Below are 14,554 nucleotides of genomic sequence, written 5' to 3' on the forward strand. Positions count from 1 at the left end.
ATAAAAAAAAAATCACCAAACTAGGTGAAAATTATTAAATTTCTCCAAAAAATTAAGATGAGCTTTCTTCTATTTCTTGAGACAGTACAGTTTGTGATTCACAGGGTAACTGGTATCAAACACAAGTTAATGAAAGCTCTTATAAGCAATTTTATTCCTATCCATAATGGCAGACATTTACAAAATCAGAAGAATTTATCATTTGAGTTCACCTTAAAAAATAACTTATAAAGCAGTGATATATGCAACATAAAACAGTTCAGGAGGGGAGAGGGAAAGCAAATTTTAATAATTAAAATGTAAACGTGAAAAAAAAAGAAGGAATAAAAGTCCCTAACTTCTCATTTCTACTTAAGATGTCGTGTGATAATATTTTACAATGTCCTGCGGGTCCATATATGTATGTGTGTATTTCTATATCACACACACATACATATACATTAACCCACACATGTACATACACAGATAATTGTTTGCAGTTCCATCTTGGGCAGTTCTGTTACGCCACTCTTTACAGTTGTCTCAATCATGTTTGGGACCCACTGTCTTGACAAAACGGGGGAGATGGTAGAACAAAAAATGGTGGGTCTGATTGTGTCTGAGATCCTTTTGTTAAACTGTACACTGGGACGAATAATTTTCTTCTGCAGTAGCTCTCTGAAGAGGGCCAACTCACTGTGGTCTTCATGGCGAGACTTGTTAACGGATCACACACTCATTGTCATGCTAGGGGAGTACTGAAAAAAGAGGAATCCACATTTTAACATCCATTTTTCCCCCACAGGTAACTAAAACCACTTCTGGACCACAGCAATGAGTTCAAATGTCGACACGCCCTTTGAATTTCCTCCTAAATTTGTACTGTAGCCTGTGCTAAGGCTGTAGTTCAATTTGTGGTATCATAACTTCTGTTATGCTTCTCCCATTATGTAAAAATACAACTGTTACTGATAAAGCCAACTCCCTTAAAGACTGTTTCGGCGTTACCTGGGTGGTGTGATGAACCAATACTTCGTTGATGCTTTCCAGACCCTTTCCTGGTCAGTGCTGGCTACTGGGGGGGGTTAGCTAGGCAGATGGCTAGTCTCAAGTAGACCAGCTGCATTCATGGTTCGCTGAACCACATAAATATTTTGGAGAGCTTTTTATTACTTTATGGAAAAAAGGGAGTGAAGATATGTCTGACTGGAATTAAACTAGGCTTTTTGGTCTGTATTATGTTGTAGTATCGATTTCAGTAGGCAAGCTGAATCAAGGATCAGTGGTCATTCTCCTTCATGTGAACCAAAAATTAAGTCACCACATTACATTATTACTGTAACACAAACTGAACTGCAGCCCTTATACAAGCTATAGTTGCCCTCAAGTTAGCAGTACTTCATTACAATAATCAATGGGACACCACAATGCCTAGCAGAAGTGCACATCTATATGCTTAATTTGTTTTTAAATTGGAAATTGCAGACTGCAGAAACACTTAACTTGGCCTAAAATCTTCTAAGTAGAGGAAAATGTTCAAATGCAAGAGCTATTAGTGTTATGAAAATGATAAAAGAAACAGAAAGACAAATTTGCTTTTGCAAAAACTGATGCAATAAAAAACCTGCCAAAGCTAGAGTTTCAAGCCGGTCATTTCTAAGTGTCCAAGCGTATTACAAAAATTATTTTGGATGGGTCTTCCCTGTCATGTAAACTGCATAGAATGGACTACTTGGGTAAAATCTGTTTTGTCCCATGTCATGTCTCTGATCGTTTGTCTGTCCCATCATGTGCTGAGCACTCCCACAGTTGGCCACCAAAGCTAGTAAGAACATGCTCACCTTCAGCCAGTGTCAGAGACCAACTCAAATGCTTAAAGCAAAGCATCTGTTCAAGTGACTTCCTGTATCTGAGCCAAAGTGCCTGGGTAATCACTTTGGACAAGGAATCTGAAGATGATCTAAAGGTGTTTGTGGTTTTTAACTTATTATTAGCCAAGCACTGTTCCCCACCCCAAAGCAAAACTCCTGGTGAACTGAACAGCAAATTTGCCTGAGAATGGACTTCATAATAATGCCTACTCTAAGTAGTCAAGTAACGAAATATGAATCAGAAAGCAAGACAGTTCCCAAAGACTACAATGTGACTCGTGTTAGAGAGGAACTGATATCTAGAAGTAGACTAGAATGTATGTGGCCTGTATAATGCATGTCTTGTAGGCATATATCTCACGTAAAACCTTGAGAGAACTGGGTCCCAGGTTCTTCCAGGTAGGAAAATGACATCTAGGAGCACCTAGAATCCAGTAAGTGTCTGAGAAAACTGATTTTGAGTACAGCTGATGTCCTTCTTTTCACGACTTTCTGCTGATCAGACTGCCTGCCCTCAGTACAAGCAACGCATACCAAATTGAAAGTCACGGACTACCATGACCAAGGATCACATTTAATGGAGGTTCTGTGGTTACTGGTTTTTTGGCAGATATTGAAACATCAGCCTTTTGGGTTGTACAAACCAATTTTCTCCAATACTTCACACAATCTGAACATGTGCCCTCTTTATGAAGATACCAACAGCTAACATGCAGAAACTCTTCCTTTTCACTAGTTAAAGAAGCAAACCCAAAAAACCCCAAAATCTGATTCCCATGAAATTTGCCATGCAATTTGACTGTTTTGTGATCTAACAGAAACTGTTTACGTGTCATAATTTCTGAGCTGAAGTTCACCACTGGCATAGTTAATGAAGTTGCACTCACTTCTGGCAGCAGTGATTTCCAATAAGAATAGAAGTGTTGAAGTCACTCAGCACTTCTGAAAAATCAGGCCACTCCTATTTAGGAACCTAAATGTGGATTTAGAAACCCAGCTTCAGGCACATGAGTATGAAAGTACTGTAGTCGTGCTTTGTAATGTGTTTTATACCACGTTTTGCTGCCTCCAGCATTCTCCATTTTAAAAAAGCATCGTCTGTCCCAGAACGAACACTAGAGGGAACCTTTGTTTTTTCTGGCTCTAATAGCACACTGCATCTTTGCAACATGAGATCTACTGGTGCTCTAATTATATACTTCAGCGTGAATCCTGTTCTAAAAGACATTCCCTGAGAAACACATTGTTTAGGAGTCAAACGTTGGGCAACCACACATTGAAACACTCAGATGTAAGGATCTGTCAACTATGTGCATTTAGGCTGCTCAGATATTGCCTCACAAATGCCCATTGTGCATTACTGAATACATGAGGCGTAATTATTACTGCTTGACAGATCTAACTTTCATTGACACCTGACCTCTTAATCTAGAAAAAGAGTTTCTGCAGTAAATCTACACCTCCCACATCTTCCAGTTTCAGCTCAACTTCTAGCAGCGTTTTGCACAATTTTTTGTCAAATCGATACTATAATTTTAGAAGCTAGTAAAAAACACGTAAAGCACAGTACTGCATTACAAGTACACTACAAAACTGTTTGTTCTTGCTGTTGTTTTTCTTTTTTTAAGAAAAATGCCAGAGATCAAGGTTCACAAAGTAGAAAAAACTAGGTAAAGAAATACTTACGCTCTCACTCTGAAAAGGGTTTAGGAAGTTTCCACCCATCTCACTGTCATCCCTGGGAGTGCCAGGCTGATTACTCATGCTCATATTACTGGGAGAGTTCTGTTAAATGAGATTTAAAAATACAGATTAAGTGTTGAAGATTTCAGTTCATTTCCCAGCTTCACCAAGTGTGCCAAAGGCATGCTTTACATGATACTGTAATGCACAAAGATGCACTGTGCAATACACTGAGATTTCCAAAGATGAAAAATAAGCCTCTGTGGGGTTCTGCATGATTCAGTCACTAATTTTAGCCTGTAAAGTAATGTTTTCTTCCCTGAGGCAAGAATTATTTACCTGTAGTTCTTGTTTTCAGGTTATAGCCAGCATCTTCTCCTACTGAAGTTAGGAAAAGCTATAAATGGCTGCAGCAGGTATACGAGGTAGCTCTGTCACTCCATTAAATCATGTGGACAAATTCAGTGAAGTCCATGAGCGTGTGCCTTGAAGTATGTGACTTACGAATACGTACTTAAAGGTAGTCATATGGACAGATCCGGTCTACACAGACCTTTGCAAAGGCCAGGGCCTGAGGTCTTTGTTCATAGAGTTCATGGTTCATTGAAATACAGTTTCACATGTAGTTCACAAGTGTGGTTCAAGTGCTAAACCACTTCACTGAGCACAGCTAATACACAGTGTTTACAGGTAAAAGAGTTAGCAAGAGTTTTAGATAGAAGACTCCTGAGTAACAGCTGGCCACTCGACTGGGCTCACAAACACTTCCAGGAGGAGCTGTACTTTTGCTATTTGCTTGCACAGAGCATAATGCAACAGCGTTTTAATTTGCCTTTTCAGTGTCTAGGTGTAACTGAAATGCTAATAAAAAATAACAATACAAAGGCTTCTGAAGATAAATTCCTTTTTTTTACAGAAGTGCACAACAACCTCTGCAATGTTCAGAAAATGCCTTCAAGATTCAGTTACTTAAAGAAAGGCTGAAACGAGGTAATTGTCACAGAAATTATTCTGAGTCAATAGCTAATACATGATTATTGTAGACACTACAATTAGCTAGGTGTTTTTACAAAGTTGATTTGTGGTACCCTACAATGCCTGGAGCATGGGTGATTCTCTTTCCATCACTGTTAGGACTCCTACTTACAGAGGATTTGTGATGGAAAAGGAGCAGTCAGGGAAAGGAAGGAGTGAAGTAATGAACTTCATTATGAAACGTTTACATCTATCATAGTTCTTCCCTTGATTTTTTTTTTTAATCCAGAAAAATTGGATGCAATATTGCTGTTGAGATTTTCCTTATACAAATGCAAATATGGTGTGTCACATTAAATTTAACACAAACCTAGTGCAGTCAATGGGCAAGCTAATAAAATGCAACTCCAAGTAGTGCTCTTGATCAAAGTGACCAAATCATAACAGCTGTAAGAATCCTAAGTGAATTTGTTCTCTTTTTCTTATGTTATTCTCAATTGCAATCCTGACACAGTACGTCTGTTAGCATAGAGATTTTTTCTTAAAAAACCCAAGGTATTTTGCACTTTGAAAATACTTGCATGCATTCTTCATTTAGTATAACTAAATCTGCAAGAGGTCAAACTCTGAAGGAAAAATAGCAAACATTAAAAAAAGAGAAAGTCCCCTTAATTTCTTGGCACTTTCCTCACAACTACAAAGGCTTTCTATCCTACCCTGGCACTTTAAAGATGTATAGTGGAGTAATGACTGAACAGAAAATGGGATGGGATAGCTATGACTTCTGCTTCCCCTTCATACCATACTTCCGCATGCTCCCCTTTGTAATCATGAAGTCCCATGGTGACCACTGTCCATAATTTAAATATTGCAACATACTCCACTGTTCCACAGGATGTACTTCACCTCCAAAGAGAACAAAAAGCGTTGTTCCCAGCTTCACCAAATACCAAAACTTAAATCAGTTACTTTTTGCTACTACATTAGCAGAGTGGCACGCCTGATGGCTGTACATACTGTCCGCTCTGCAGTATGTTTTGACTGGTTAATGAAAAGCTGCTGTTAAGTTTTCACCATATTCCCCTGAGGGAAGATCACCGTTCTCAGTCTGAATGGCCAGGTATGTTTATGGGTTCAGCTCAGTGTATTTATTTTCAGTTATAGATGAAAAAAAAAATTAAAAAATTATTTACATAAGTGACAAGCATAACTGTTTTTTATTAGCACCTGAAATGCAACTTACATTGCATTTCAAGGTCAAGACCCCTGCCTTTGCCCTTTTGCTTTCTTCAGTCTAGTTCACTGCTTCTGAAACTGTGATCCCCAGATCTCCAGCAATCACTGGACAACACAGCCATCAAAGACAACTAAAAGCCTAACTAGTTAATTAACAACTGACAAGTTTGCTATTCAGTGAAGTTAGTATTGCAAATATTTAGGGATCCAGAGCTTGAAAAAGGTTGAAAACTATTGCTTTAGTTCAACCACAGCTATTGTACATTAAGCAGGAATTAATTCAGGGAAGTCCTGTTGCCTGTGTTATGCAGGGGGTCATACTACACAATCATATCAGTCCCTTCCGGCCTTACAATCTATGAATATAAAGTTTAAAACCCATTAAGGCCTTGTCGCATTTATTTTATATGATGCTCCCACACTTCTGTTTGTTCCTGGGGGTGTACCCCTATTTTATCTTTGCGCTCTGTGTACCGCAAAGCTCTGAAATGCTGCAATCACTACAGTACACCAGCCCCAAAGGTTCAAATTCCTGACATAAACGCTTTTATAGCAACTCCCCTGGGCTGCTTTTATGGCCAGTATGGGGTCTAGCATTGTAGCACCAGCTGAGTTTTTCCAAAGCAAGGATGTCTTTGATGCCTGCACAAATTCCATGGGCACTGCAAGAAACACTGGTTATTAATGTTTATTTAATATGCATCATTTCAGTTCATTTACTTCGCCCATCATAAAAACTTCATGTTTTGCTATTCAGCCAATTCAATTAAAACCTTCTCTAGAAAATGTAGCTCTGAATTCTGTGAGCTGTACTGATTCTACCAAGACTAGATTAATTTTCTGCATCTCCTGGGAATTGATAATCAGCTCCTCTAATATGGATTTTACTCCACTGAAGTCCTGTGCCTGGACTTGAGCATCACACACCCCAAACTGTGTTAACTTCAGTGAACAGTCTCCGTCACCAGAAATCTACTTGTGAAAAAGCCAGCTGCAAGACTAGCCAGTGATGTATGCAGGGAGACTGTTGCCTTACGAGAACAATCCTTGTAACTCTGTACAAAATTGGAAGGTGTCCACCTAATAATTTTGCATGCATCAACCCCTGAAATCTACTATTCCTTGCAAGCAGAACTCTTCCATTCAAGTTTCAAAAGCATTATATACTATTTCCTACCCAAAATTACAAATGCTACCTACACACTTTTACTACTGTCAATGAAGGCTGCACATTGGGCAGTGCTACTCAGAAAAAGATATTTAAAAGGTATTATACATAATGGTGTAACAGAACAACTCTGTTACTTCCAAAGTAAACAGCATTTTTCTTTTAGTTATTTGAAAAAGACATGCATCAAATGTGATTCCCATGAGTTACTTATTACGGTTAACAAATTACAAGACTTCCAGGTAAATTTTTGGATCCAAGTTTTCAGAGCTCCTGATACTTGTATTAGCACATATACTGATACTTAATACCAGTAGGTCGAATACAGGCTTTTAAAAATAATCCTAAGGCAAGCTAATGGAAATGTTTTGGGTTTCTTCCTTAAAAAATGCTGCAAGCTTGCAGTAAAAATACTGAAGAAAAAATATGGACATTGATTTAAAAAGTGCTGAACACTTATTATCTCATTGGAGGCTTTTATTGAATCCATCACTCCACACCTAAGCACAGTGCAACTAAGGCAACATGCTCATTTCAAACCATCTTTTACTCTTTGCAGAGTCTGAAAATGTTATAGGTCTTAAAAATGTACAAAAACATAGGATTGCTATAGATGCTGCTGCCTCACAGGAGCAGCAATGGCCTCGGACACATTGCTGAGGTCCTTCTCTCCAGGAAAGATACACGCTAAGCACACTTTACAGGCCACCCCTCTCCCATCCCACACCACCACAAGACCACAAACTGGGGAACCACACAAGGTCCTCCTCCTCCTCTTTGGATATACAAAAAGGTGTCACTAAGTGAAGAATGATTCCTGCCTTTTGAACACCTGGAAGTGTATTCTCAACAAATTCACACAACAAACTTCTGTGTTAACCCATGGGAATTCAAGTGAGCATTTTGTTCCCTACGAGTTGGCATCTCATCATAGCTCCTGAGCATAGATCTACAGCAAGGTCCCTAGAGTGACTGGAGCATGTGCAGATCAGCCTTAGACAGATTTCAAGTGGCAGAGTCTGCACTGGGAGAGATCTAGTGACAGCACCGCAGTACTCGATCCTGGGGCAACTAAAATACACCGGCAGTTGAAATGCTCAAAATGAACTCATACTCCTTTCTTGGAAGATTGTGAAGAACTTTGCTACAAATGAATGAGTTATAAAATTTCAACTGAAACAATCTCTTCATCAATTTCTGTATTTATAGATCAAAAGCATGAAAGTGCAGGGAGACTGTTGTAGTGGTGTATTTATTAGTTTCAGTCAGTTACATCTGAAGATGCTGAGTACAAAACATAGTGTTTTGCTGGGGACAGATTTATGCCACTTTACCAATACCAAATAAGCTCATTAATTCCTAAATTAATGATGATCACATATGTAGTAGTTTTATTTTTATGGAAGAAGTGACACATTCAAGCACAATATTATTTTTGCAGATGCAAAACCCCTGAGGGTTAAGCTCACATTCATTTCCAGTGTACTATTTAATGGTTGTGATATCAAAACAGTGCTTCTTCTGAAACTACTTCTTAATCTAGCTTTTAGGAACTTACACTAATGATTAAGATATTAACATTGCCTTACAGAGGTGACAAAAGCAATCATGCAGTGCATAAAAGTAACATCCTAATGCCATTTTCCCAAATTTACATTTAACTAGAATTGATTATTAGAACTATATTCATTTGTCTTAACAGTATGGAAGATCATAACATGATCAATCAGATTATGAACTGGATATTAATCACATTCATTAATACACATTATTATGCAGTAGGAAATAAGTCTACTTATACTTCCTATTGATTATGTTGTTTTTTCATTTTCAATTAATACTAATTCTGTCTGCATAGCCTCCGAAAAGTTGACAAGCAGAAAATGTAGATACATAATAAAAAGCTTCATCACAGAGACAAAGAAAATAGGTTTAGAATGAAATATTCTAAAAACTCTAAATATTTGATTAGATACTCACTTTGGAAATACTGTCCATGTCTCCTGACCCTTAAATTAAAATAGACAATTATTCAGTTAGTTTTGAGCTGAAGTTAATCTAAGAACTTTTTTCATAGTATATACAGAGTGTAACAGCAATATTTTAAAGCATAACCAACGATGCATCATCTCACTTCCTTCCCCGTGTCTCTTTTAGTAAAAGTTTACAGTCAGTATGGAATAATGTTAGTCCTTTCTCTGTGTATACACCCGGTGCAAAAAATGAGAAAAGAATGAAGGACACACTTCTGATCTGTATCAGTTACCCGGGTGGCATCCTTTCAGGATGAGACAACCCAGCACAACTCAAGAAACTGTATGTCCAACTTCCCTGTCCTATTAGCCATGGTAGGGTACCAGGTAATGCAATTAATTTGGGGAAATGTTGCTTCAGCTCGAGAAAGAAAGAAAGCAAAATAATGGATAACTAGTAAAAGTTGATGACCCTGGGGAAAAAAAAGACCACTATTTTTACTGAACTTCAGCTATTCAAAACTCCCCAGCAGTGGACTATCTCTAAGGTCAGCCGTGAGGGTTTCATCAATGTCTTTGCTCCCAGAAGCGGAAGCCTACTACAGAAATTGGCTGAAATGCCATCAACTTCTGATGCATTACAAATACTGATGATGACAGTATCTTTCAGAAGAAAGCAGATGATCCTGAGGACCAGAGTAACAGAAACCAAGTAAAATTAAATATAATGAAAGCAAGACTAATGAAAACAATTTTTTCACATGCTGTAGCTCTCACTCAGGTAAAGCCAAGAATAAAGGAAATACATCTTTAAGATGGATGTATCAAGAAAAGTGTTTTTAGCAGCAACAGACAGTAAACAATTCTGGTCACCTATTTTCAGGAAAGACAAATTCTAGCAGAGTACTAAATACGAAACTAGAAGAGTATCGGACAAAAACAATCAAGAAAATGGAGTTGTGGGAGGAAACTGAAATAGCTTACTATACTTAGCCAGGCAAATTAAGGCTGAGAAGGAATATGATTTCTCTCTATAAATACATCAGATACATAAATGTTATGAAGAGTCATTTTGTGATGGCCCAAAGGATAAATTTTGGTGGAAATCGGGAAAAGACTTCTTTCTAACCATCAGAGCTATGAACAGATATCCAATAGAAGGGTTGTGGTCAAAGAAGTTGGAGAAGTTCAAGATGGACCTTGACCAATTTATCCATCTGATTATGAGACACAGCTGCCTTCTGCAGCATGGAAGTGAATGCAGCAGATCTCTCCTAGCCCTCCTCTCCTAAAAGAACTCAGGTTCCAGTTTAGTATGAAGTTACCCCTAGAAAGCAGTCATCATTAATTTGACTAAGCACATCACCATTTTCAACAGAGAAAACAACTAACCAAATGCTAGGTACACGTAAAATCTTTCCATAACTGTTTTGATTTATTTTTTTCTTTTAGCTAAGAAATAATTCTCAGGCTATAGAAAGTGACAGAAAAGATGTGACTACCTTTTACGCAGTTTTCATTTATTTGAATGTAATGTGCAACATTATTAATTAAAGCAACAATCCATTTTAGGATTGTAATATGTAAAGAAAGGTTGTACAATCATAAGGTGTCCTTATGCAAAGTAATCTAGGAATTTCAGGGACATGCTTTCCTAGAAAAAAAGATAATTCTGTTAGGAGATAGATGTCTACTGCAGAATTTTAATTGTTCAGAACATGTCTGCTAAATGAGGTTTGATGGTTTAGGTTTTTTTCGCATCTTGTCATAGCCTCTTTGAATTTCTCCCTTCTTCTTACCTGTTTATATTTCCTGTCTCACAACCTCCAACTTCTGGGCTAGGAGTGATAGATCTCCACTTATCATGGTAGTATGACTTAAATGGTATGGAGTTTAGGTTGGTCCGTGCCTGTGCTGGGAAGGTGACAGAGATTTTCTTTGGGGATAGAAGCACAGGGAACAGTGGCAGCTTGGCTTTTGCCTGCCTGGTCTGTATCTAGCTTGCTTGGGTTTCTCCACATAAAGGAAAACACTGCTCAACAGGGTGTTGCTGGAGCCCCTTGTGGGCATCAGGCCAGCTCCTATATGTAAAAAAGAACCTTGCTGGTGGACCATGGGGATAGAACAAGAAAGAAAGAGATCTGAAGTCCCTGCAACCTGAGGTTCCCCCCTGTTGTTGCCTGCATGACCGACACCCCTTGGTGCAGACAGAAGTGAAGAGTACAACGCAAGAACCGTATTCAGAGCTACTGGTCTGGTGTTATGGTATGAGCAGAAATAAAAACAAGGTATTTATTTACCTTGTGGGTATGGAAGAGGAAGGCATAAATGCAATTTATTTAGCTGAGGCTTGTTTCTTAAAACCCTTTCAAGTGTCTATCATGCTTCCAGCAAAGAGTAAGAGCAAAGAACTTGCTAGAATAGTCAGATGTGTGTTTTGCAGAATTGTGCAAGGCTTCTCCGCTAGAAACGAGTCCTTCAAAAATCGTAATGTCAGTAGTCAAGCAGTACACTGATCCTCCTGCCTCTGCATGCCCTCACAAGAATTCATGTTCTTTTGGGTGCATTAAAATTGGCACCTGTCTGAAGCTGCTAATGGGGATGGAGTAATAATACTCACACTTAACAGACATATGGCTAAGTATAGAACAAATGAGGATATCAAAATGTTGGGATAAATCCAGCTTAACACATACATCAAAATATGTAATAACTTACTTCCAGGTAATTGGTAAGAACGTGCACCAGCATTTCACAATGACACCTTCCCAAGATTTTCAAAGAGGAAGAGACGTAAATAAAAACTGTTCTTAAGCCTTCACCTCTAGATTACTGAGACGGTATGTTTTTAGCCCCCGGTTTTCCAACTGAATTAAAACTATACTCTCTTATATAAATAAAATACAGTATTTTTCTTCCAGAGGTGCATGATGTATGCCAACTCATATGCTTAAAAAGTATTTTAATATTTCTTATTGTTGTATATACAACTGCTTCAGTTTGTAAAAGATTTTTACATACAGTCTTCCACACAACTCAAGAGAACTAGTCATAGAAAATGGCACTAGTCATTGAAAATTCACAATGTTTGTAATATTTACTATCATTACCTAATGATCCATTCATATGATGTGAATCCATTCCACCCAGTCCACTCATAGGTCCATCTGACCCTGGCCCCATTGGAAACTACAAAAGGATCAGATATTAAAAACTGGTATTACTGTACAATTTTTTGTAAATAATCTAATAAAAAGAAAATATTCCTCAAAAAAAAAAAAGTAAAGGAAAAATGCACAGTCCCAGCTCTGAATGCACAAGTTGAGTGAAAGTCTTTCATGTGAAGACTGCAAAAACATCATTGCTTTTGTTTACTTTTTCCAATGCTACTTTCATGATTTTTGGAAACTCTCACCTCTGTAGGCTGGAATATAACTTAGGAATAATTTATTATTTACTTCAACACTTTGTGTATGACTTTCAAACCTGCTAGTGCTGACCTAGCTCTACTCCCATTGAAGTTACAGGGAATTTTATGATTCTCTTCAATGGGTAAGTAAGTGATTAATTAACGGTTTTCAAACTCCACCTTATCCATACTGACAATCAGACTACTCCACATTACCTTTGCAGCATGAGCAGTTTCTGTCCAATTTCAGATATTAACCTTAAATTTAGTTCTTCAAAAACTTGAAGACATTAACTTTATTGAAAAATTTCTAAAATTCACTGCATAATGATTTAGCAATAACCAAATATCTATATTTTTAAGTTCTACTGGCCTTTTTTTCAAAAGGCCCATAATATGGATTGTGATTAAATGAAATATGATTGTAATCAGAGAAATACAATAAAACTGAAGGCATAGAGAAATATCAGAGAAGAAACAAGTTCTACCTGGGAATCCAGATTTTTGTCAGCTCTAGAACTGCTGAAATTTAAGCTAAAATAGTTACAAGTTAACTAGTTCATTAGTCAAATACTTAAATGTTATCAATAGGTTTCATTCTTAACATCCCATTTAGATAAACAGGGAAGTTTGTTTTCTTCTTAGAGGTATTAATTTTATCCTTTTTTAGAGAACGGCAGGGCAACATAATACTGGGTCACTTTCAGCAATTTTCTCCTCCCTTTTCAAGAGTAGATACTTCTTTGTAACAAAAATTTGAATCCTACAGAAACTAATGCTTAGTGGCAGCTCCTAGGATGACGTCCTAACACATAGAAGTCTATTGCACCGCAGTGTGACAAACTAAGTTGTCCCCAAGATCCACATGCAGAAGCTTCTAAGGTCTTTTCCATGTAGAAGAATATGCCCCAATCATTATTTTACATGTATTCTCATGATTGATTTGGGAAATGCTAAAAAGTACATGGTGGGGGGGAAGCAACTGAGGTGTCACCCATAAAAATGGGATAATTAGTATTAATGATATGTGATGGAAACATAGTGTTTGGATAAAAAAAGGCTGTATAATTCAAAAAAGTATATAACTAGATTCATATTTACATTAGGTCTGTTGGGTCCAGGTGGTACTGCATTCATTAAAGTGTACATGTTGTCTCCAGAGTTGGTTGAATCTGTAATAAGAGATTATTTTAAGTGCTAATATATACCTTTCAATAAAACTACTCTCCTAATACATTTCCTGTCATTTTGTTCATGTTATTTCTGTGCATGAATCACTGATACACAGTGGCAATATAATGGAAGATTTCATTCCCTTTCTATCTATTGCTACCACACAACAGAGCTATGAAAAGAAATAATTGCAATGGTCCCTAAGTGACTACTTCTAGAATCTAGTTTTATGCATGACTGTTAAAAGGTTTATAAATCACCATGTATCTGTAACTATTTAATTCCATAAACCCTTTTTCCTGGAGTTCCAAATTACTTCACTCATCTTCAATTATTTTCCATAAAACAGGAGTTTCTTTCTTATCAATACTTCCTGTAATTTGTTTTTCATCTGTAATAAATGATAAATAGCTTCTCATTATACAGTCTGCAAGTTAGTACAGTGAATGAGAATTTTTTATTCTTATTCATGTCAGTCAATTTGATTTTGGATATATCTAACTATTCAGTGGAACATTGTGCAAAGATCCTCGCTCTAAGGACAGCTTTAGCTGATGTATCTTCATGGTACAGTGTGATGCAATGCTTCAAAAAAACCCTGAGTCCAAAACCAACAAAATCACCCTGGTACAGCATGGTGCCTAGGCCAGTAAGTTCTGCCAAGAGTTTCACTTGGCCTTGCCAGATGTTGACACAGCTGTATTGCATCTCAGTCCTTTTCCTCCAATCAATGCACATGAACTTTCAGACAGAGCACCTCCAGAGTTGAAATGCAAGATTTAATTAACAAGACACATAGAAGACAACCACATAACTCTTCTGGTTGAACTTAAGAAACCAATGCCTAAGAACCATTTGTAGATACAAATTATTCATCCTGATCTCCAGCTTATCTCTACTGCTAACACACACGAAGTCTTAACACCCTTCATCAATATTTGTAAGAAAGAGAAGGCAAAATGTGCAGCAGACAGTAGACAAATTAGGCAAAAACCTTTCCCAAGGGAACTTGATGATAGGCCATGTAATGAAAAAGTCTACTGAGAGGAGAGTGACCTAAGGAAAGTCTGAATACATCCCTAAGGGG

At 37.5% G+C, this 14,554-nt stretch overlaps 1 protein-coding gene across 1 annotated transcript in view; it reads right to left on the bottom strand.

The window, feature by feature from the left end:
- Positions 1-131: 131 nt before the first annotated feature.
- The window catches only part of SSBP2 (single stranded DNA binding protein 2), a 157,238-nt gene continuing 142,815 nt past the window's right edge, over positions 132-14,554 (bottom strand). The window contains exons 13-17 of the mRNA XM_009281020.1: positions 13,396-13,466; positions 11,996-12,074; positions 8,893-8,921; positions 3,537-3,635; positions 132-737 (exon numbers count right to left, since the gene is read on the bottom strand). Of these exons, the coding sequence (XP_009279295.1) occupies positions 708-737; positions 3,537-3,635; positions 8,893-8,921; positions 11,996-12,074; positions 13,396-13,466 (308 nt within the window). The 3' untranslated portion in view covers positions 132-707. The remainder of the gene's footprint in view (positions 738-3,536; positions 3,636-8,892; positions 8,922-11,995; positions 12,075-13,395; positions 13,467-14,554) is intronic.

Source organism: Aptenodytes forsteri, unplaced genomic scaffold (assembly GCF_000699145.1).
Source record: "Aptenodytes forsteri isolate BGI_AS27 unplaced genomic scaffold, ASM69914v1 Scaffold388, whole genome shotgun sequence".
NCBI lineage: Eukaryota > Metazoa > Chordata > Aves > Sphenisciformes > Spheniscidae > Aptenodytes > Aptenodytes forsteri.